At 49.0% G+C, this 24,852-nt stretch overlaps 2 protein-coding genes across 2 annotated transcripts; one reads left to right on the top strand and one right to left on the bottom strand.

Annotated features, from left to right (window-relative positions):
* Positions 1-2,890: 2,890 nt before the first annotated feature.
* Positions 2,891-14,168, top strand: LOC144718927 (uncharacterized). Its single transcript, XM_078594556.1, has 7 exons — positions 2,891-2,957; positions 4,220-4,297; positions 6,643-6,880; positions 9,915-10,069; positions 11,510-11,708; positions 12,184-12,294; positions 13,863-14,168. The coding sequence occupies exons 2-7, from the start codon at positions 4,231-4,233 to the stop codon at positions 14,074-14,076; spliced, it is 984 nt and encodes a 327-aa protein (XP_078450682.1). The 5' UTR covers positions 2,891-2,957; positions 4,220-4,230; the 3' UTR covers positions 14,077-14,168.
* LOC144718575 (uncharacterized) lies at positions 13,867-24,852 on the bottom strand. Its single transcript, XM_078593948.1, has 6 exons — positions 23,105-24,852; positions 22,254-22,335; positions 21,791-22,012; positions 18,762-20,520; positions 17,827-18,382; positions 13,867-16,671 (listed from the first exon to the last, which is right to left on the bottom strand). Exons 1-6 carry the CDS (start codon positions 23,211-23,213, stop codon positions 16,658-16,660), a joined length of 2,742 nt encoding a protein of 913 aa, XP_078450074.1. The 5' UTR covers positions 23,214-24,852; the 3' UTR covers positions 13,867-16,657.

Here is a 24,852-nt window from a genome sequence, read left to right as displayed (position 1 = left end):
CGGGTGGCCGGGTTCGTAGCGCAGCGCACTAACCGCTACACTACCCTCCCCACTACAGATGTACAGATGCACACTCACTTTCACATGTGTGGTGACACAGCGCCGACTGCTGTACAGCAGCAGCAGCAACTGCAGGTGGACACAGCGCACATGCCGTTGATTTATATACACGGGTGTGCCGGCAGGGTGGAGGGACTGGGACAAGGGTCACGGTAGACCTCATAGGGTGCCCCCTGGAACCCTCTGGTGGGTTCGAGGAGGGAGGCGCGGCTAGGGCGGAGCTAAGCCATGATGACGGGAATCTCAGCAGCGGAGAGCGAGAGCTCCTGGCTGCCGGTTCTGGGAGTGGACTCGTCTCGTCGTCGCTGTCGTCATCGCCGCCTCCGTCGCTGCCGCCTTCGCCTGATTATTGCGCGGCCGGACAGTAGTTGGCTGTCTCGGTTGACACCGCCGGTGTAACGCGGACAGGGTTGTGTCTGGGCCGGGTCGTACGGCAGCGTGGTCGTGAGAGAGGAGGCGGTGCCTCCTGCGACTACCTCGTCTCCGACTGAGTGTGTGCGCCGCATGCCACACGCACGCACATGCCTCGAGGGAGAAAAAGAAGAGAGCTCCAAAACTACAATTGGTGTCAGGAGTGGGGTATTAAAAAACCCACCTGTAGTGTCGTCGGGACGAGGACGGAGAGACGGTCATCCCTCCGACAGCCCCGGGACTCGGGACCCGGGACTCTGGTTACGAAGCCCGTTGGCTGCGAGGCAGCGCAGAGCCACCGCGGATCGGCGCGGCAGCCGCTACGCATCTGTGGGACAGCCGTTGCGATTTTGAGCGAGAGCGGCTACACACAACGGCGAGAGCAGCTACACGTCGACGGAAAGAGAGCGGCTGCACATCGACGGGGAAAATGGCTGAGATTTTCCCACGGTCACGCCCCGACCAAGCAGCATGGCGGAGGACCACCATGTGGAGAGGGCGCGGGCGGCACGAGGAGCGTACCCCAGGGCACGGTGGGGAGGAGAGCGGGGAAAATCCAGCGGGAGCTTCCATAGGAGCGGGAGCAAGGGGCTCCGCACGGGGGTCCGCGCACATGGTGGGTGCCATTTTGTCTCCGGAAGACCTCCCGTGGCCAGCGGGCGCCATTTTGAGGCGAGCATGGGAACGCGCAGAGGAGGTGCTAAGAGTGACGAAGTTGCAAGAAGCTGCTCCTGAACTGGCACAGGAGGCTTGCACAAGATTCCTCCAAACTTTACCTGATCTCCCATTTACATGCAAATTTAATCTCTAGCCCCTCCCACTGACCCTTGGGCTACACCCATCCCAAACCTTTATAACTCCTTACCTTAGCAGTGCTCCCACCATATATTCTCAGCAGCTCTCCCGCGATATTTCTCACCTGATGACGATTGCTTGTGTTGCGATCGAAACGTCGTGATATTGTAATTATTTTAATTATTTTTAATTATTTGATCTATCTACGTGGCTTTACCGAAATACCCAAAGAATATATATAACCTTATACTTTACTTTAGTCAGGGCAAATTTCATCTCTCTAGCCATGTTGACGGTGCCGGCATTGTCACCACGCATACGTATATGTCATACATATATGAGATGATGTGTTAACATAAGCTCAAGTCTTACCACATAGACGACTACTGGTGTAAATTATTTTTCTGAGAAGGGACTGCACGCCGAATGTTATCCTGTAGTCTATAACTATCCAAAAATATATAACATTTAATTTTTTGAGTTATAGCCCAGAAATCGATTGGATTCACTCTTCGGGCAGGCTCATCCCAAAGTTCTAAGCTGTTTTACATATTGTATTGTGCTAAAACATCTACAAACATACGATCACCACTATCAGCATACACGTTGCCTAGCGTGTAAATGTGCCGCTAAAGTCAGTAAAAGCGTATGAGGTCTGATACAATAATTACCCGCGTGTAAATACATCCAGCAGCGCGTGCAACGTGTGCACGCGAAGAGCGACACCTTCCGTAAACAAGACACAATGGGTTGCCCGAGGAGAATAAGGTTATTAGTGGGGCTGTCTGTTCAGACACATGCAGCGTGCCGTCTAAAACAAATACGGTGGCCGGGCTTACCCGCCGGCGCCGCTGCCGCTCTCAATGCTGGCTGCATTGTCGTCATGGCATGAATGTTGAACTCTAGGAATCAAAAAAAGGTGCCCCCCTCTCCCCACTTCATTCCCGGTCTACGCAACCAGTCGCAGGGATTCTACGAATTGTCAAGATTCAGGGTCTAAGATTCGATTCTAAAATCGAGTCTGGAAAAAAGCCACGGTTACTGACTGCAGCGTCAAGGATCGCAACACACCTGGTAGCACGATTGGAATTGGGTAGAACACAACGAGAATTCGCCCTGTTTGGATTTGTGTAAAATCTCATCTAGTATTATTACAGACCATTGTAATGTTCACTGGACTTATTTAAATTATTGCGTTTAATTCAATGTATACTATTATTTTCGTTGTTGTTGTTAATGCATTGAAAGCTATTTATTTACATTGTGCTTTGAGATGTTATTCGGCGACGGAAAGTTTTACGTCATACAAGGTTTACCAAACTCCAGTAATCGCGACCCACCACAAGACATCTTTCCGCATTTAGTAATTTAACCCGCCCTATTCAAATACGAATGCACTCGTGACACGTAGGCGATTGTTAAACACAGGGGACGTAATGAGTGTGTGTCATGTTATTTGATACGACCAGATGCGGTCAGCTAACGGGCAGGTGAACCCACGGAGCTCGAAACATGACCAGGTGATTATATCCGTCCGCCTCGGGCTACTCCACACGGTCGCAGGGGGCCGGGTTCCAGTTCCCTCCGCAATGTTGCCCCTAAAAAGCGGGGCTCCCTCGCGACCACCCGCGCTGAGCTACTCGGACATCAGACACGAGGCCGTAAGCTCAACTCCCCCTCGTGCTGCACGGGTGAGTGATGGCAACAACGTCATCATCAACAGTGGCAGCGGTTGCAACAGCAACATTTCAGAATCAGCAAAAGCGGAATTCGTCAGTAGCAAGCAGTTATCGTCATCAAAACAGCAGCAGTTATCATCACCATCAGCAGCAGTAAAAGTAGCAGTATTCATCATCATCCTCATCGCTATTTCACCACGAATTTTCATCTTTACCACCATTTTATCGTCATCATTGGCATCCGCGCCACCAGTAGCAGCAGCTGAAACAGCAACACCATTTATCGTAATCAGCAATAGCATCCTTAAGCATTGCCATCAGCCAGGGTCAACTCCGTTTTTAGAAACACCAACACAACCATCAATATCGTTACGATTATAATATTATTTGGGTCTTTCGGTAAAGTCACATAGATAGGTTCAAATTAATAAAAACAACATTAACAAAAAACCACGACGTTTCCATCAGAACACAAGCGATCGTCATCAGGAAAGATCTTATAGTTAAGTGGAGATCAATGTTTAACCGCCTTTACGGGGAGGGTTTCCACTAAACTATAGGATCTTTCCTGATGACTATCGTTTGTGGTGTGATCGAAACGTCGTAGTTTTTTTGTTTATTTGATTAATTTTAACCTATCTACGTGACTTTACCGAAAGACCCAAAGAATATGAATTCCTGCAGTCACGAAAGCTTTAAGTCAAGATCGTTACGATTGCCAAAGTGAGCACGCCAATACCAAAAGACCACAATCATAGCCGTTTGCTGGACCCATTCATAGGTCATGATTTCATGCTTTTCCAGTCGCGTAGACGGCTTTGGCTCGCTCAGATCTCAAAACCTGTCCAAGTGTATCGTGTTACATAATGCGTCTTGCAAGAGTATGTACGAATGTACGTGCTTGTGTTTTTGCTTTGTGTGGTTTGTCTTTGGTATAAGGCAATGTAGGTAGTGTAGTGGTTAGCGTACTGCGTTACTAAATTGAGTTTGATTCCTGCTCACAGCCAACACCGGTGACGATTGTCTGAATTTGTCTTGGGCTTTGCCTAGATCGACTCAGCCTCAAATTTGTAGCCTAGTGCGATGTGTAAATATCGCCACTCGGGAAACAACAAAGGCGGCCAGGCGTGGTGCTGGCCACCCACCCCCTCGTGTGGACCGCGCTGCTGGTCTTCACAGGTGCTGCTAGCTAACAGTGCTTGCCCCAACAGTCTGGTAAGGCTACACGGGGGATCTTTGTGTTTTTGTACAGGGAATGTTTGCGTGCTCTGCAGGATCATCCACAATGGGCGCCACGCTGCTCTGGCTGTGCGCGTTGTCTTGGGAAGTCGTCTCATCCCAGGACTCCGTCTGTAAGCGCCTCGCCCTCCCCAGGCACCAACCACCACGCGCACATCATACGGGCCGCGCGTGACGGCACTGGGGATTAAACGCCATCAGTGAGGAGGTTGAGGGGGAACACACAGCGAGCAATCCGGCTAGCGCAGTCTATTCTAACGGAGCTTGTTCATTGTCAAGCGTGTCCTTGAGTTGTATCGATACACAGGCACTGGACAAATTCGTACGTGCGACGTCTTGACAGCCCAGAAAACAGCAAGTTTCAATCAATGCACAAATATAATATAGTTTTTTTTGGATTAGATCGCGTAAATATATAAATGTGTCGTTAAAACCCGTCACCACCTGACAGCCAACTAGTGACGAATTGGCACGTTCTGTTTACGTGACAACCCTTACTAGTTGGTTGTGTCGGGTGGTGGCGGGTTTTAACGGCACATTTATATATTTACACGATCTAACCCAAAAAAAACTCAATTATGGATGACATTGGTCGCGAAAGCCGACGTGTTAATACACAAATATTCTGGAAAGAGCACTCAAAAGCAAAACAATAATGCTTAACCGGGAGTTTTTAACGCATCCTCGTGTTGTTTGTAACTTACATTGTATTTCGATTTAAAGCTTTCGTGACTGCAGGGATTCATCTTCTTGGTTCTTTCGGTAGTCACGTAGAAGGGAGGTAATAAAATAATAAAAATAAAACGTAATAAAATTATTCTCACGACGTTTCGGCCACAACGCACGCAACCGTCCTCAGGTGAAGACCAGGTCTGTCGGACGCTGTCTCCCCGACAGACCTGGTCTTCACCTGAGGACGGCTGCTTGCGTTGTGGTCGAAACGTCGTGAGAATAATTTTATTACGTTTTATTTTTATTATTTTATTACCTCCCTTCTACGTGACTTTACCGAAAGAACCAAGAAGATTACATTGTATTGGCAAGCAGCCTGTTACGTTTCGTAGTGATGAGTTGGGGCAGTTTTTGGGTTCATGTCCAAGACGGGATCATTGTGTGCGCGGGACACCATCCTGCATGGTAGCCACGTTCATTCGCGAGGCATTGGAGCAAGTTGGTTGTTGGCCTATCGGGACAGACTTTTAAGTTTCACTTTAAGATGTTTTTTGTTCATGTTTTTGTTTTTTGTTTGTTGCGGTTGCACCCGATTCAAGAGCCGAATGGCTCACATGGCTATACCTAATACATGAATTGAACTTGAAGTATTGTCCCCCCGTATGTGGGTATTGGCTTCGATTTCGACTACGTGCACATAAAGGAATTGGTCAGTATTCACAACGCAGCACCCTCCAGAACGAGACTTGAGTCTCGGTGAGGCCTTCATCGGCAAACAAATACATTGATCTAAATCAATAATTTTTACTCGAGTAGCGTACAGCAGCCCTTCGGGTTTAACAATCAAGGTATTGTGTTTTTTTAGGTCGTCCCATAGATATCCTGGCTCCCGCCAAAGCAATGAGGGACTTCCACTATTGGTGCTGGTCTGCTAACAGATTTGACCACGGTGGCCCAGTGTCCGTTTGGACAGTGCGAATCTCTTGCGCACCGCGATTTCAAATCTCCGGGAAATTGTTCGTGATCGGTATAAGCAATGCACGTCAATTCAATTCGCGAGTCCTTTGTGTAGCCACTGCTCAATGAATACCTCTTCGCGCCATGTCGGTCATCGGGGTTGTTTGACCATACATCACCCATGACCGGTAGATGAAGGTTAAGAGTAGAGCTGTAACCCATCGCCTGCCACGCTCACAATCCAAGGTTGCAAACTTTATCCAGGAATGTTTGTTTTATTACATCGTGGTAAATGTAGAAGCAGCTTCTAGTGGCCGCAGGGGGTCACAAACACATTACATACGACATGTACATTGAAAAACATGGATTTTAACACACGCAATTCCATGCATGTACCACAAACTTAAGAGTTGACATTGATTAATCGATTTAAAGCTTTCGTGACTGCAGGGATTCATCTTCTTGGTTCTTTCGGTAAAGTCACGTAGAAGGGAAATAATAAAATAATAAAAATAAAACATAATAAAATAATTCTCACGACGTTTCGGCCACAACGCAATCAGCCGTCCTCAGGTGACGCTGTCTTCCCGACAGACCTGTTCTTCACCTGAGGACGGCTGCTTGCGTTGTGGCCGAAACGTCGTGAGAATTATTTTATTATGTTTTATTTTTATTATTTCCCTTCTACATTACTTTACCAAAAGAACCAAGAAGATTGTTGAATCGATTAATCGTTGCACCCGTCGTCGCAGAACCTCGCCTCCAACGAGCGCGATAGCGAGAACTCACCGCTCGCCCCTCTCCGTGCGCCTCCCAAACCTCCGTGCAGATCACAACGTCGCACTGGGAGCTCGGGCCACGAGCACCGTCATCACGGACGGGGACAAAGACACGTGCTTGCCGATGAACTGGAAAACGACGGACATTCTGCAAGTGGATCTGGTCAACTCGACCGCCGTGCACGCGGTGTCCATCGTGTGGAACATCAACAACTTCTTTTACATCACTCCCGTGGCCTCTATCCACGTGGGCGACTCCCTCGGCCAGCAAGGGAGCAACAATTCCAAGTACCGTGCGCGAGAGGGCTGTTACACCACGACTCGTGGTCCTGAATATCTCGCGCAATTACAATTTAACCTCTTCTTTCGTACGGCCGATGTAGATGCAGAACAACAACTGCAGTTTCACATTCAGGTGGTCAAGGCACAATTTAACTTCAACATATATAAAATATTCTCCAAAACTTGATTCCACTTATGTCGGTTGGCATCAAGTCGTTACACGAGACGAGGTAACCATTTTGAGCTTTCACACAGCTCATGCGACCACCGTGTTAGAGGACAACCCCGCAGAAGTAGATTTCATAGCACTCCTTCCGAGGTCCCTTTCCAGTGACAAATCTATCGGGAGCTGGGTATTAATTAATCGATTCACATCCACTATGTCACATTTCAAATTGAGAATAATTAATAAGTCACCATCCGGGTCATGATTCAAGATTTGTAGGTTTTATCGTTGTCGCGAATGTCGGGTTACTAATTACTGAAGGGGTCAGGTCAACCAGTTCTATGTTGAACTTATAATGGTAGGAACCACCTGGTTCCACTAGCCCACAGGGGATTATTGTGTCCGTCCGTCGTGCATCCAAAAATGGGAGGGGTGGGGCTGGGTGGAGAGGGGAGGGTGGGGAGGGGCTGAGTGGGGAGGGTGGGGCTGGGTGGGGGGTGGGAGGGGTGGGGCTGGGTGGGGAGGGAGGGGCTGGTCACCCCGTGGTGCCCTTATAAAACTCAACGTTTAACCTACTCACGCCGGCTTGTGCCCGCCCTCACAGTCGGCCATATTTGCGGAATACACCACGCCGCAGTTGACCCTGGCCATTGACTGAGCAACCCAACGTTCCTACCAGCTCCCTCCGCAGCAGGAATGTGTTTTCGCACCGGACGCAGCCAACCGTGCTAATCGGAGGTTCGAAATATGTTGATACTATGACATTGTTCAATGTAAGGTCCAAATAAATATTATACGTAGGCTTTCACGACCAATATTGTGATTCGCAATATCCCAATTTATCCAAGGTTCATAATTTGTTTATTTTGGGTTAAATCGCCGTGTAGGTATAAGATCCATTTTAATTATAACCGTCCATCACCCGACAGGGCCCATCAAATCAAGTTGTCACGTGGGCGAACATGCCAATTGATTTGTTTTTTTAGCAAATCCGAAGGAGTGTTTAAATGCAAGTAACATTTGGAACAATTTTATACAACGTTTCGCTAGAGATTACAACCAGCATTATCAGATATTTACAAAAGTTCAGCTCTCGAAAAATAACATACAAGTAATAAATCATCATTAAATACGAAAGTTATAAATAAATAGCTCTTAACCATTAAATGAGTGCTTTACAAAATGTGTTTCGGAGTATTTGACAGCATGGTAGCTCAATGACCGAACAATTTGCTTAGTTTAATGTGGTTTAAATCTTCACTTAAAGCTTTCGTGACTGCAGGATAGGTAAATAGAAAATTACTAAAAACTACGACGACGACGTTTCGATCGCAACACAAGCGGTCGTGTTTTACAGTTGTGTCTCTCTGCTTGTGTTGCGATCGAAACGTCGTAGTTTTTTGTTATTTTTTGTACCTATCTACGTGACTTTACCGTCAGAATGTGTGTTATAAGCAATAACAATTTAAAGGTGCAATGGTTGGTTGAAAAAACTAGTAAGTGATCTTCATTAGCACCGGAAGTACAGCATAGCACGAAACAATAAAATAAAAAGAAAATGTGAGGTAGAATCATGTTTTGGGAAAGTGATGATGAATGTCATATGAATGAAAAAATAAAAAATATATTGTACGGTTTTGCGAAAAATGATATCACAGCAACCCTCTGAAGTGGTTGCCCTCTCTTGTGCCCTCGGAGTCGGTTCCCTCCTTTGGCTTCCATTATATCATTAGTCTCGACCATCAACAAAGTCTATGTCCTACTCTTAGGTTTTTTCGGTAAAGTCACGTAGGTAAAAATACATAAATAATAAAAAATACATAATAAAAATAAATGTAGGTCAGTTATTTTTTATACACTACAGTTATTTTGATGTGCCTTTTTACACCTGATGAAGGAAGCTTTGTGTTGCCTCTGAAACGTCGTGATTTATTATTTTATTTCTATTATTATTTCTATTATTTGTATTATTTATGTTTGTTATTTATTTATTTCTACCTACGTGACTTTACCGAAACAACCTAAGAGTATGAATCCTTGCAGTCACGAAAGCTTCAAATCTAGAAGTCTATGTCCTGCCCAAGCTAACTTACTTGTCTTCGTCAACATGACGTCTCCAATTTTGTATTTGGTCTCCAATCATTGTGTTCCTCCTTTGATCCCATGAGTGGAATTCCAAGCATGCATATTTCACTATGCTTCTTCTCTGTGCACTTTTCAGCGTTGGTTCCATTTTCTTTGTCAGTGAACCATGTTTCTGATCCTTATATCATCTGTGGCAATTTTCAATGATTGAAAACTTTCTTCTTTTAGGTACGTTGGTATGCTAGTTTTCATTATCAAGTTTTTATTTATTTTCCCAACAGCACACAAACCTGCTGTCGCTTGCCTGTTAATATCATCATTTTGATTCTGGACCACCTTCAATTATTGTCGCGTGTTTTACAGTTGTGTCTCTCCAAAAAAAAGAATTTCGTTTAGCGAACTTGATGTTACATGACCTTTGATTTTCTATTCATCTAGACTCTAATTTTGCAGCCTTCGCTGTCAAGTTTAACAATCCAGTCATTATAATAACTAATACAAATTAATTGCATCAATTATTTGGAGAACTTACAACAGACACGAATTGAAAATTATTTAGTTTTACGCTTGTGATTCAATGAGTGTATGGCAAGTAATTTTAATTGGCGAACTGATGCGTTGTTAGGCACGATTATTACATATCTTCGAATGTTACAACAGACCTATGGAAATCTCAGAACCTTATAGACCTCTTAGATCTCACAGAATCCACATGATCTCCTGATCCCTCAGAATCCTCAACATCTGCAATCTATTTGTGCAAATGTGCTCGTGTCTCTGAGTGCGCAGGTGTCAGGACATAAAGATGGATCAAGGAAGCAGTATGTCCACCTACAACTGTGGAGGAATAAATGGCAGATATGTGACATTGAATTTAGATAGCATTGTGACGTCTTACATTTGTGAAATCATGGTATCAGCGACTCCACTGAAAGAGGGAACTCGTGAGTACTAATTATGACTTCATAATAATCTTGTGAAAGTATTGTAATGCCTCATGTGCTATTGCAGTATTGATAATGAAAAGTCTTAACATTTTTACAGAGGGTACTGCATTGGGACATTTGATCAGTTGTGTATTGAGAGCGCCATCGCCTGGATTATTCATGGGGCATGTATTTCATTCTACAGCCATACTTATCCATAGTGGGGTTTATATCTGGGTGAAAGTTGAGAGGCGGTTCCACCAGGGAGGCTTCGGGAACGTTCGGGAAGGTTCCACCAGGGAGGCGTGGCCAGAGGCGGGGCTTAGACCTGGGTAGGGGATATAAGCGGGACACGGAGCAATGCGAAGGGGTCGGTGTGTCGAAGACTGAAGAGGAGCCCCGTCGCTGCTGCTCCGCCATCTCCATCAACCACGTGGCTGCTCGTCCTTCAGCCGCCCAGCCGCTCCTTAGCGCAGCGTCAGCCAGCGGTGTGCTGGAGAGCGGGTGAGCGTCACGTGGCGCGCGGCAGCGTAGCTACGCAGAGAGTGGAAGCCGCAAGGAGGAAGACGGAGACGTGTGGCTGTACCGAGCTTTTATTAAATAAACAACTTAGCTCCTTACCTTGTCGGAGACAACTCATTTCAGTTGTATTAATGGACGTTTGGCACGAGGGAGAAGAAACCCCACAGATAAATGGGGAGCTCAGCGAAGTGATATTCAGCCCATTGCCGTAGCGGAATCTCCCGGCCACCTCACAGCCCAAATTGACAACACCTGATATGTATGTATGTGTGTTTAACTTCTTTGGCACCGTACGTAGCCAGCCGTGCCAATCAGAGGTGCGGGAGAAGGATGACACACTAAACACAACAATCGGTTGTAAAGAAATTCGTTTTTCAATTTCCCCAACGATCTTCTACTCACAAACTCAGCGGATTGTGGAAGTAGTGGCCCTGGCGTTAAATAATCATGCTAACAGCCCCTCCTGGTTGGATGAGAAATCCACCTGCGTCACTGTACTCTAAAGGCTTCATCTCATTGGTAGAGAAAACCGAGCTGCTCCACTCGACTCTCTCAACCCCACATTCCCTTACAGTCACCAAATGGCAGCCCAATTGGTGAAACTTCTGTAACCACTCGACCTGGCCACAAATGATCGCTCAACGACGTGGCTTATTACGTGGAAATTTAAAGCAGCCAAATACTCTAAACGCATGTTTCCAAATGTGGAGGGAAAAACCGGAGGACCCGGATACAAATCCACACGACCACGGAGAGAGACTCGTAAACTCCAAATATGCAGCAGACGTCAGGGTCGGGATCTAACCCACGACCTCCTGCATACCAGGCAAGGTAGTTAACACCTCGCCACCGTGGCGCCCATATTAGTATATGAATATTCTTCGAATAAATGTCCAGCGCCGGCTGTGGTGGCTGCCTTGTCTTTACTGAATGCAGAGGTGCTGATGTACGGAGTGGCGTCTCAGTCGAGCAAAGTGGCGCCTGGTGCAGGGCCCTGGAAGGCCCTGGACAGCCGCGTGGACAATGACTCGCCCTCCACGCTCTGCATGACCTCAACGGCGGTGACCACGGGACACGGGTGCAGCATCACGGACATGGACTGGGAGCCATGGTGGCGCCTCGACATGATGCTGCTGTAGGTCATCCTGACTCGTCACGCGTTGCCCTGTTACACACTCCATTTGTGCCATCAGTGGGATATACTGTAAATAGAAAGTACGTGTCGTTTTCAAAGATTCGTAGAGCTCCGCTGTGTCACGAAAAACCCTAGAAAATGTCACACCTACTCCTTAAGACACCTTAATGGGCAACTTTATCAACAATATAGCAGCATACCTTAAACAGGTACCTGAGAAGTGCATTCAGCGCATGTCAATTAAATCATATGTTTAAAACTCACAGCTGGAATGAGCCAAATTAGGTGAACGCCTCCATCACGGTTGCGCATACAGCCACGGGCGGCTGCGCTCGTCTTCCCCTCTGTCCGTCCTCGTGCGTCCTCTTTCCATCTTGTGCCGGTTCCGTAACTCCTCTCTGTGCCCTGTCACCTCGCCCAACGGGGCCTCTCGTTTTAAGCCCCACGCCTCCTCGCGCCGTCTTCTCTCCCGCAGCTACAGAGTAAAGAGCGTCACCATCGCCGGTCGTGGGGACATCAATGGCCTCCGTCTGTTCGGAGCCGAGATCCGCGTCGGGAACTCGATGACTCGGGAGGACAACGGCATGTGAGTTGTCCCACGTTACGAGGCGGTGTGGAGTGTATTGTTCCTTATTAACCTCCCAAATCTGCTTGCTTTTCGACATTCCGGGTCGCTGTGAAACCAAATCAATTGGCATATAATTTGCCCACGTGACCACTTAATTCGATTGGCTCTGTTGGGTGGTGGAGGGTTACAGTTACAACCATTGAAATTGTAGGTATATGACGGCCTGAGCCCAAATAAACTCATGATCAATGTAGGTCGTGAAAGCCGACGTGTAAAATGAACTCCACTGCAATGGTGTCGTGTCCTGAGGTGACGGGCGGGATTTCGATTTGGAACTTCCACAGCGAGCAGCAGCAGCAGTTCAGCAACCTCTGGCGGAGAACAGCCCTGGAAGATCACGTCACAGAATTGCTTGTGAATTGCTCACAACTGTATACCCCCCTCTTTATCCCCACGAGGGGCACAGTTTAAAAAAAACCCAACAACCCAAGACGTGCTCCACGCTAAGATTTCTGAAACTCCACTCATCGCGGTACTCTACATATCTGTCACATTCACCATGTTTACTTTCCTTCAAAAAGTAATCAAGTGCAGTCTACGTCATGCGTGACACAGGAGAATGCATACACAAGATGTCTGCCTGAATTTGAATGAGCGCTCTCCGAGTTATGCGGGACGTGTTTAGCAAGCGTCAGATGCGTGCAGCATCTCACCACCTCATCATGATTGTTTGAGCGTATTTGGCATTTTTTTTGCCATTCTTGTAACGCAAGGCTTTTCGCGATGGAGGACGTCGTGTTTCACAGAGGCGGTTGCTTTTGTGTCGTTCCAATTGAGTATTTTGCAGGCCATTTTTAAAATTTGGCAAATTTGGATTTTGACGTCAGCAGAAACTGGCCAAAGTGTTTCGAATGACATCAGGGGATATTTAACGCCCGTAGTAATAACCAGGGCGGCCTGCCGTTTTCAAACCACGAACCTCGTCAACAAGCGGCGAACGCGCGGCCGCTGGGCCCACGTCATCGCCAGGTGACTTCATTGGTATTCGGTCACCGTCACGAGGGCCTTGCTATGGGAATGGCGCAAATACCAAAACTACTTGTCTTTAGAGGGAGGTAGATTGGTGAACACGTGTCCCTGTGGTCAGGGAGCACGACTCTCAATCAGAAGGGAATTATATTAAGGGTGTTGGCATATCTCATTTTTCGCTGTCGAATCCATGCAATGCAGAGTACAACTGAGTAAAGAGTGGTCGCCTCATGGGCAGCCTGGCCGCGCAGTGGAGCGGCAGTCAATGGAGAGGACTCGACTAAGGAGACGACCGCCTGCAGAGATGAAATCCGCTCGCACAGCAATGAAGCGGATTGTGGGGAGGCATTCATCCAGCAGTGGATATACTCTGGCCGATGATTCAATTGGTGATAAATAGGACCAAGACAAACGACGGCCTTGCCCATAATGACGACCAATGGTAGTGTTGTGTTGTTTATGATGTCATGATTGAAACTGATATCAATGAAGTATTGCTAATTAATTTATCAATGTAATATTTTAAAGAAAGCCAATGATGATGTTTCACGGCGCAGATGTGACCAGGACATATTCGTGACTTCTGGACAGTCGATGGAGTTCCATTGCCCGCCCTGGCTGGTTGGCCGCTTCCTCACGGTGGCCTTGCCTGGGCGGGTGGACAGCCTAGGCCTCTGCGAAGTCTCCCTCCTGGCTAACCCCATGCTGAAGAGTAGCATCCTCTGGAAGAACGGCATTATCAGCACCAGCGATTCCACCACACCCAACTGATGCACCTCCATGGGGCGGTTTATTCATTTAGGCACCACGTAAATGGTGGCCATTTTGTCATCATCAATCTGTAATAAAGCTCGTTGAGGCGACTTCTGGAATTTGTCTTTTATTCAACTTATCTTACAGTTTACTTCACGCTGCTGATAGGCAGCGTGAGAGGGACAGATGTAGAGAGAGAGACGCACTGCCACGTGGCAACTCGGTGCCCTGCTCCCGCGTGGCCTCCCCCCTTTGTTCGTTCCCGTTCTGACCACGTGTCGTTCGTCTCCACCCTTATTTAATACCCGGGTCACGTGGTACGTTTCCGCCAATCGTCGTTAGCCTGCATGGAATCTTCCATGCTCCCTCATCATCTCCCGGGACCACGCCCCTGACTCATCTCCCCATTGGCTGTGGCCAAAGCCAGCAGAACCAATCCTTATAGCTGTCACCTTTCCGTCACGTCAGGGCCATGCCCCCAGGCTTCCCCCCATTGGCTGTAAACCAGGACCGGCAGAGCCAATCACCATGACGAGTTGTGATACGTCAGTGAGCCGGATATATCCTCATATTACAAATCAGTACCATTTTCATCCACTGGAATGTGTTGTCATGATAACCACCGCGACCATCATCGTCGTCAGAAAAATCTGCGCGTATAACCACTTGAATCCCAAACAGCACGAGCAGCATCATCGTCATTGTAAGGCCAGTTAACAGCAGTGTATTCAACTGAATGGTAGCATAAGTATACTTGACAGCTTTATCGTTGTCATCAACATCAACAATACAATCACCGTCATCATCAAGATTCATCATAATCTAATATATTATATAAGACTTCTGTAGAAAGCAATATTGATAACAGTGAAAAAAATTACTTGGAATTATGCTACATATAAATCATATGGATATGAACAAATTGGAATGCATTCTACAGCTAATACAATATTACGTGTGCGGATTAATCGATAACATTGTATGGTTTTATACATTCTTCATCATCATCAAAACACCAAATCATCATCCGCAATCACCCACAATAAAGATGTTAAACATATACCACTACATTTTCTGTCACCAACAGCGCCACTATGAGACCTCCTTTACCAGTGGCAAAATATAGTAGTAGGTTTTTACCCTTTAAACTTGTACAAAACTGACACCTTTATACAAGTCATCATGTTTGCAATAACCGCAACACAAGCAGTCAAAATGCAAACAAAAATAAACAACTCTGATAATGGTAATTATCAGAGAGAAAGCTGTCTCGGGTGTGGACCAATCAACTTCAAGGACAGTGCATATCATTACCATTATCAGAGTTGTTTCTTTTTGTTTGCATTTTGACTGCTTGTGTTGCGGTTATTGCAAACATGATGCCTTGTATAAAGGTGTCAGTTTTGTGCCAGTTTAAAGGGTAAAAACCTACTACCATGTATGTATATTGTATATATCGGTTTCGTGCAGTGGGCGTAGATTGCCGAGTGCGCAGGCGGTTCAACTGCTCCGGGGCCAACGAGTCGGAGGGGTGGCCCAGGCGCCGGGCTACACAGAGGGGGGCGGGGGAGGGGGGAGCGATTTGGACAGAAGGGGCCCCCTTCATTCCTTGCACCAGGGGCAATGGCCCACCACGCGATTTGACTGCTAGAGTATTTGGCTGCTATCAATTTCCATATGATAAGCCACTTCATTGGACGATCATTTGTGGCGATGTCTGTTGTGCAAAAAAGAGCTCTACTGGATAGCTCAGTGGGTCTTACATGGTAACTTTTATTTTTAATCATAACCAAGTACGCAGTCGATGCGGTGGGTAAATTATATTCTTACGTTACGGTAGCCCGTGCATTGATAGCCACTGTGTGTGTGAATGGACTGGGTTTTTTTAATCCGAACTTTTCAACTTTTGTAACATATCGTGACGGGTCGGGGGGGAGGGGGCTGGCACAAACACCCCATCACACACCAAAGACAAAAATCCTCCGTATATATTCTGAACAAACTGATAGACTGATGTGGTAAGTGCTGTTAGCGAGCACCTATGAAGGCCGGCACGGTACACGAGGGGGTAGGTGGCCAGCACCACGCCCGAACGCCTTTGTCTTCTCAGTTGCGATCTTTACACACCGCACCGGGTGTTACGTTGAGGCCGGCTGTTAATTTGAGGCCGAGTCGACTTAGGGGTGTCTCAGGACTGGTTCACATATAATCGTCACTGGTGTTGGGCCGTGAGCTGCAATCGAATTCCGTGTTGCCGTGTTCGTAGCGCAGCGTAGCGCTAACCGCCACACTACCACTCCCCCGCCACACTACCACTCTCACTCACACACACACACGGGGTGGTGGGGGGGTGTTCACACGTATCGCTGTGTGGTGTGGTAGACCCCGACACAGCCGCGGTCGCACACACACCTCCCATCCCCCGGCTCCCTCCCGTCGCGCCCCCCGGGGAACTGGCCCAGGCTGTAGCTGTGTCTGCCCAGCCCCCCCAGCTCACCCCGCGGCCCCGTCGCGACCTCTCCTCGTCCGCCTCGCTTGCGCCGGGGACCCCGCGGGCTGTCCTCCAGCTCCACGGCCGTGACCCTCAGGGTGACGATCATCACCCGTCGCCTCCTGGAGAGGGGAGGCACCAGCACCATTTTGGTGATTTCGAAAAGTGTATTGGTTTAGCCATGTTTGTTTGTTGTAGTACAGAGTTAGACTGATGGCCTTAATCTATGTTGTCTTTCGATTTAAAGCTTTCGTGACTGCAGGGATTCATCTTCTTGGTTCTTTCTACGTGACTTTACCGAAAGAACCAAGAAGACTAAGTTGTCTTGTGGTTGTTATTGTTGTTGTTTGACTTGCATCCCACTGGGATTTTTGCACACGGTGTTTTTTCTGCAATATTTTGCTGTCTTTTCTTGGATTTTCTGTTTGCACTTAGTCACATATTCACTTTAAGATGTTTTTTGCTCATGTTTTTGTTTATCGCGGTTGCACCCGATTCAAGAGCCGAATGGCTCACAGGGCTATACCTAATAAATTAACTTGAACTTGAACCACACGCGCGCACGCACACGGCTCGGATCTACGAGCTCGCCGCAGCCGCAACACAATGTAAAGCTTGATTTGAAGCTTTCGTGACTGCAGGAATCCATAGTCTTGGTTCTTTCGGTAAAAGTCACGGAGGTATATTGGCTACACCCAATTTTCAAACCTTTTAAAACAGTCTGCTTCAGCAGCAGGCCATGCTGTCCCAGCTGATGACGGACGCTTGTGTTGCGCCCGAAACGTCGTGATTTCTTTTACTTTATACCTACGTGACTTTACCGATAGAACCAAGAGTAACAATGTAAACCTGCTCAACACGCGACCAATATCATCCATAATCGAGGCTTTTTTGGGGTTAGATCGCGTAAATAAATAAATGTGTCGTTAAAACCCGCCACCACCCGACAGCCAACTCGTAAGGGTTGTTACGGCAAAAAAACGAATCCTCACCACCGCTATCACCAATATTTGCATCAATAGTTACTCTTCTAAGAAGCAGAATAGTTAATAAGCCTTCGTCATAACCACTACAATAACTATAATCAACATCAATTATCTGGCTTGATCACCTGCATGTGAAATGGAAGTTGTTGCTCTGAATCTACATCAACCACACTAAAAAAGAACATCAATGTCACCACATCTACCAGCTTCACACCACCACCATCATCATCACCACTACATTACAACCTTCACCCTCGTCGCCACCATCTTGGCCCACCGCTATTGCCGCACCTGTGTACACATCTCCTGAGGATGAGGATGGCGAGAGGCGTGAGGAGGAGACACAAGACGGCCGAGACTCCCAGGGCATGCGGGGGAGACACGGCTGATCCAGCATCTCTGTCACCTCCAGCACCACCTCCAGCAGCTCCTCCAGCAGCAGCTCCACCATCACCTGCAGCAAGTCTACCACCACCTCCATCAGCAGTGCCAGCAGCTCCACCTCTATCAGCAGCTCCAGCAGCTCCACCACCTCCATCAGCAGCTTCATCACCACCTTTAGTAGCTCCACCACCACCTCCAGTAGCTCCACCACCACCTCCAGTAGCTCCACCACTACCTCCAGTAGCTCCACCACCACGTCCAGTAGCTCCACCACCACCTCCAGCAGCTCCACCACCAACCCCAGGAGCTCCATCACCACCTCCAGTAGCTCCACCACCAACCCCAGGAGCTCCATCACCACCTCCAGTAGCTCCAGCAGCTCCACCACCACCTCCAGTAGCTCCACCACCACCTCCAGCAGCTCCACCACCACCTCCAGCAGCTCCACCACCACCTCCAGCAGCTCCACCACCACCTCCAGTAGCTCCACCACCACCTCCAGCAGCTCCACCACCACCTCCAGTAGCTCCACCACCACCTCCAGCAGCTCCACCACCACCTCCAGTAGCTCCACCACCACCTCCAGCAGCTCCACCACCACCTCCAATAGCTCCACCACCACCTCCAGTAGCTCCACCACCTCCATCAGCAGCTCCACCACCACCTCCAGTAGCTCCACCACCACCTCCAGTAGCTCCACCACCACCTCCAGCAGCTCCACCACCACCTCCAGTAGCTCCACCACCACCTCCAGCAGCTCCACCACCACCTCCAGTAGCTCCACCACCACCTCCAGTAGCTCCACCACCTCCATCAGCAGCTCCACCACCACCTCCAGTAGCTCCACCACCACCTCCAGTAGCTCCACCACCACCTCCAGCAGCTCCACCACCACCTCCAGTAGCTCCACCACCTCCATCAGCAGCTCCACCACCACCTCCATCAGCAGCTCCACCACCTCCAGTAGCTTCGCCACCACCTCCAGCAGTGTCCACACCTCCAGTAGCTCCACCTCCAGCGGTGTCGTCACCTCCAGCAACCCCATTACCAACTCCAGCAGCTCCACGACCATCTGCAGCTCCAGCAGCTTCATCACTGTCTACAGCAGCTCCACCATGACCTGCAGCAGCTCCATTACCACTTCCAGCAGCTATAGCAGCTCCAGCAGCTCCATCTGCCTCTCCATCCCTTGATTCTGTGGTGTTGATGTCATTAGGGTTATTAGAGGAGTCATCGCCCCTTGCCGCCTCGTCATTGCCTTGAGGATGGGGCAGAGTGTCTCCATCATCCCCAACATCAATGTCACCATCACTACCACCTTCACCATGGCCCACCACTTTGGCATCTCCATATGCATTGCTGCGACCACCGCTGTCAATGTCGCCACGGTGGTCGTAGACATCAACATTGAAGGGGATGGAAACATCCTCCTCGTCCCCTCTTCCGATGCCATCATCCTCATTCTCCGGAGCTCCATCCGCTCTTCCACCTTCCCTAGAGTGTCCATGCGCTTCACTCAAATCATCATCAGCATCATCATCACTAGCACTGCCACCACCACCCAAATCATCACCATGACCACCACCAGCGGCTAGTTCATGATCATTAGTGTTTTCTGTGACTTGTGTTACTGCTGATCCAGTAGTCGACCAGCTGTTGTTATTCATCACGCTGGCTGTTAGGGTATTTGCAATTGTCACTCTCTGTCCATGTGGTCCTGTTACTGAGGTCACTTCAGCTTTATTGTGAGCTCCTATCTGTGTCATGCCTTCTTTTGGCAATATTAACTCTGTCGATGCTGATGGGGAACTTTCTGGTAAAGTGGACCAAGACATCGTTGATGTTGCTGATAGAGAAGAAGATGATGGTGATGATACTTCTGCTACTTCTGCTGATGATGTTAATGTTGTCGCTGCTGCTGGCGATGTTATTGTTACTTCTGATAATGATGCAGCTACTGTTGCTGCTTCAATTTCTGCTGCTGATGATGGGGATGACGCTGGCCGTGTCGATATCCACACGGTAGACTTTTCCACTGGCCACGTTCCACCCGTGGTCAAACCTCCTGGAGTTTCACCACTCGTGAACTCATCATCACTCCACGCCAAGGTGGGCACCTCCTGGAGATGTCCACCTTCAACTGGACCACCTCCTGCAGCTCCCTGCTCCGCGACGTCTGCAGTCTGAGTTGCCTCGCCCAGCTTGTGGGTGACGAGTTCAATGACTGCGCGGGGTGAGTCTTCACCGACTTCCCCAGTGGTTGACGGAGAAGTCATCATCAGTGTCGTCACCATCATCATCGTAGTCATTGTCACTGTAGCTGTGGTCTTCGCCTCGTCTCCCCATCGTTGGGTGGGAGGCGAAGAGGCTTGTAGGTTTTGGTGGACGGGTAGTGACGACGCGTTGGTGGTTCCTCTTAACAGAGTGTAATCATCACCATCATCGGCTTCACCATCACCTTTTCCGTCACCTCCGCCATCATCAGCAGCGAGGTCGATCTCGTTTTGGACGCTGTCGTCGCCGCTGGGGTCGTGGTGAGCGCGCAGGATGGGCGACTCCACGTCGGACCAAAACACGAAGTAGGACTGCACAATAGAGGCCCTGCCAGACAGACGTGCGGGGAACCAGAGTGAGCCGAGAGTACAAGACACGATGATGATGTTGATGATGATGAAGGTGAATCACTATGTCAAGAAACTCTGAATAAGTCTCTATCCTATGTCAGTGTAAACTCGGTTTTAAATATAAACAAATTTTGGCAAATGCAGCATGATTCTGGTGCCCATGTGCAATGTTTGCTTCCAAAGTTCTACAACATTAGCGACAAATGACAGCCCAATGCACCCGTCCTTAACCGTCCACCTGATCGGCGATGGCATGGATTTGGATTGAGCAAATTAAACTACGGGAACATGGGATTCTGACGATTCCAAGCTCCGCCAACTCTTCTCCTTACATTTTTGTATCCCTGTTCCGTTCATCTGCCGATAGTGGGGCAGTTTTAACAATAACCCCTTTGCAACTGGCACATCCGAGGCTGCTGGTGTCTTCGCATCACGGGTGGTTTTCCACCGGCTATTTCTCGTGCCGAGTCAGAACCAAACCATGATATACTGGCCTCACAATACATCTGAAACCGTCTCCGGGCCAAGCAGTGCCATGCACAGGGTTAATGACGCGTTCATTGCATGTAACATCGGTCAGTACATTGTGATGACAAAGCGCCACCGTGTCGGATATTTCATTCCGTGTGGCGTAGGTGGCAATGTTCGGCTCCTGCGGTGGAAAAAAATCGATCTGGCGCCTCGAGAATCAGGCAAGGGTTGGCTCAGCACGGCCTCGGCACGACTTGATTGCAGAGTGCATAGAGACGTCAAAGTAGATTTTTTTTTCCAACAGTACCACAATGGATGGCGATGTTCCTCCAAAAAATATCGACTACAACAGACGACAGTGGTCATTCATTCCGTATTTAAACAACGCCGAATATCATTGTTTCTAGATTTGAAGCTTTCGTGACTGCAAGGATTCATACTCTTAGGTTTTTTCGGTAAAGTCACGTAAGTAAAAAATAAAATTAATAAAAGTAAAATAAAAAATCACAACGTTTCGGAGGCAACACAAGCTTCCGTCGCTGTATTACTTGATACAGCAATCGTGCTGTGACGGTTCCACCTGAAGACGGAAGCTTGTGTTGCCTCCGAAACGTCGTGATTTTTTATTTTACTTTTATTAACTTAATTTTTTTACCTACGTGACTTTTACCAAAAAAAACTACGAGTATGAATATCATTGCGTTTGTCCACGTGGATTTGACACCACCGACGACTGTGGCCCACGGTCCATCCCCGGTCTCATCCCCGTCTCTCACATGAACCTCACGTCTCCGTGTGCGCCGTCCACGGGCGCTCGCCACACGAACGACAGGTTCCTCTTGAGCGACTTGTCCGTGTGCGTGACGCTCGCCCCGCCCTGCGGCAGCTGCGGCTGCCCCGCGTCTCCCGGGGGCTGCCCCCACGCGGGGCAGCGCAGGAGGTGCGTCCCCGCGGGGCGGTGCGTGAACGTCCCCACCAAGCGCACGTCTCCCGGGCCGCTGGGGACAAGAGAACAGCGCGAGAGACGGGGAGAGAGCACCGGAGGATGGTTGGGTGTCAGCGATAGGGCTGGTGTTAGTAGTGTCTGGTTGGCGAGTGTGCTAAGGGGATGGGGTTAACGATAGGCCTGGTGTTAGTAGTGTCTGGTTTGCCAGCGTGCTAAGGGGATGGGGTTAACGATAGGGCTGGTGTTAGAGTACATGTCCATGCCAAGCAGCTCCGAATCACGGGGCAACTGACCTGTCTCCAGACACACGGGGCGTGGGAACGCTCCTCGCCTGCAGCAAGAACCCCATGAAGTCCCGCGAGCTCCTGATGATCACTGAGTGGGGGGGGGCAGCGAGCGGAGACAAGGGGGACTTCAGCCACGATGGAGCAGGCGGTCTTTATGATCGTCGTCTTGAGGCACTGTCTCGCTCCAGGTGTGTCTCGGCCGGTGTGCTTAGCTATGTCTCACCAGGTGCCTATGTGGCCAACGGTCTCGCCGGGTGTGTGTCTCCCTGTGTGTGTGTGTGTATGTTTCCATGCGTACCTCGCCGGATGTGTCATTGACCACGTGTGCCCCGGCGTTCCACCATTTGTGTTTTAACGTTATACTCCCAAGGTGTGTATGTGTGTGTGTGCAACCAGGTTGTGCCTGTCACCATGTGTGTGTTTCTGTGCACGCAATCCAGGAATTTGGTACAGTGAGGAGCGCAGATGGTACGTCTTCCAGTCCTCTCAATCGGTTAACTCATTACACCTAACCGTGTCCCGTGGCATCACGGCAGTGAGCTTTTGATACTTCATATGGGCTCAAAGTGCACCTAGCCTGACAAAGGCGCCGTGTTGCCGTCACCAGCACTTAGTGGGTGCTAGGAGGTTGCTTTCATCTCTCCGGGTGTGTAGCCCCACGTGTCTCTCGATGTGTCTTTCTCTGAGTGTGTGTCGCCAGGTGCAGTGAATGACAACTTGAGCCGAGGTGTGTATGCTCACGTGACTTCGGACATTGTATGAGCACGTGGCTCCAGGTGTGTGTCTGCACACGTAGCCCCACGTGGTGTCACCGTCCCGTGTGTGTGTCCCCAGTGACGCGTCTCGTCTGCCCCCACCCGGCACGTGTTCCCCGGGCCGGTAGCGCGCCTTGCCCAGGACGATTCGAGCGGCCGCGGTGCCGGGAGGCTGGGTCCGCGCCCCGACGTGCCGAGGCCTCCCGTCCATGCAAGCAGCGGGGTCAGCTCCGCGTGAGAAGGCGAGCGCGGAGGGCAATAGCTGCAGCAGTAGCAGCAGCAGCTGCAGCAGCAGCAAGAGCTGTGCCCACAGCCAGCGTGCCCCCACCACTCGCTGTCTCTCTCCTCCTAGTTGCTGCGGGTAGAACTCCCACACAAACACAAGGATATCTTGTGCAGACCGATCGCCTGTGTTGTAGTTACAAGTGCAATATTGACTTTGTCTCCCCAATTACATGTGTTTATACAACGCACCAGCTCGTCATTTTAGACTGACCCAACCTAGGGGAGGCTATGGACAGCGTCAGATTCTTTGTTACAAATCGCATCCAATTGTATCGCAATGCACGAACCACTGCACGCCCCACCGCTCTCCGCCACGAATCATGAAGTTGGTGAGATTTGTCAAATTTCAAATGTTGGGGGGGGGGGGGGGCGAGACAAAAAATATTTTACCAACCCGGAATGACCAGTGTGAAGTATGGTCAAATAGACCCCACGATCTGCACGGCATTGATACACAAGAACGGACGCGTTTTGCAATTATCGTTGTGTTTGGACGTGTGGACGGTGCCCTATACGTATAGCTAGAGACGATCATTACTGAGTTGAGTAACTTATAATGTTCTAGAAGGGCTTAAAAGGCAGTTATGTTACACGAGGCAATGCTGATACTTATTATACAAATCATACATCCAAAATGTTTGAAATTTTGGCTCGAAAAATATATGCGACAAAAATCTTTAACTTTTAAGGTTTTTTTTGTTTACCCAAGCCTACGCGAACGATTGTGTGTGGGGGTTGTTTGAAGGGAGCTGATGCCAAATATTAACATCGCGAGGGCAGGAGAAGTCCGTCACTGGTCACCGTGCAGGGATAGAAACACCGCGGCCCCGTGACCACTCACTCACAGGCAGAGGGGCACGTGATGCTGCTTCTGCTGCTGCACGTCAATCATAGGGAATTGCGTGACCATACTTCACCACGATGGTCGGTGCGGGTTTGTCAATTGGGAGTCTCAAGACCGGTTCAGAAGTCAATGTTCGCCGTGCCCGCGAATCGAACTGAAGGCACCGGGTAAATAGCGCAATGCGCTAATCACAGTGCCACCACTCCACCCCGACTTGCACTTCATAGGGATGTAAAGACGATGCTCACTGTTCAAGTGTTAATCAAATACCTTTTCAACAACTCGACACATTCGTCAATAACACCGTGGCCTTAAAAGGAAACATCTCTAATATGCGACATTGTGGGCAAAATGTCCCTTCTTCATAGCACGCAATTCGAGAAGCCAGAGCGATTCTGAAGACAAGAATTGAAGACTGCACTTTGCACGACGGGTTCAGATGAAAAGCAGTACATTTTACAAACGTCACCCGACGAACGGCGTTTTAACTCGGCGTATGAAAAATCTCCAGAGTTTGCTTGCCATGTACGTGTTGACACCGATTGTGGGAAATACCAAACAGCGTAGGTTACACAAGCCGAGTCGCCAACATCCACAAATCTCACGCGATCCGACGGTCAGGCACGAGCACACGACGTTCTGAACCAGCGCACGGCGCGTCAGTATCACACGCGCGTCAACATCACACGCGCGGTTATTATATTCCCCCCCCCACCCCGAG

Source organism: Lampetra planeri, chromosome 5, assembly GCF_965212315.1.
Source record: "Lampetra planeri chromosome 5, kcLamPlan1.2.h2, whole genome shotgun sequence".
NCBI classification, from domain to species: domain Eukaryota; kingdom Metazoa; phylum Chordata; class Hyperoartia; order Petromyzontiformes; family Petromyzontidae; genus Lampetra; species Lampetra planeri.
This window is presented reverse-complemented; position numbering and strand designations above follow the sequence as displayed.

Excerpts from the sequence above, each read along its gene's own strand:
- LOC144718927 (XM_078594556.1), top strand. The coding sequence starts at position 4,231 with ATGGGCGCCACGCTGCTCTGGCTGTGCGCGTTGTCTTGGGAAGTCGTC. Across the intron at positions 4,298-6,642 it reads CTCATCCCAGGACTCCGTCT|ATCACAACGTCGCACTGGGA; the intron begins GTAAGCGCCTCG and ends ACCTCCGTGCAG. Across the intron at positions 12,295-13,862 it reads ACTCGGGAGGACAACGGCAT|ATGTGACCAGGACATATTCG; the intron begins GTGAGTTGTCCC and ends TTCACGGCGCAG.
- LOC144718575 (XM_078593948.1), bottom strand. The coding sequence starts at position 23,213 with ATGGACGGGAGGCCTCGGCACGTCGGGGCGCGGACCCAGCCTCCCGGC. Across the intron at positions 22,336-23,104 it reads GCCCGGGGAACACGTGCCGG|TGATCATCAGGAGCTCGCGG; the intron begins GTGGGGGCAGAC and ends CCCCCCACTCAG. Across the intron at positions 18,383-18,761 it reads CTACTGGAGGTGGTGGTGGA|CTGCTGGAGGTGGTGGTGGA; the intron begins GCTACTGGAGGT and ends GTGGTGGTGGAG.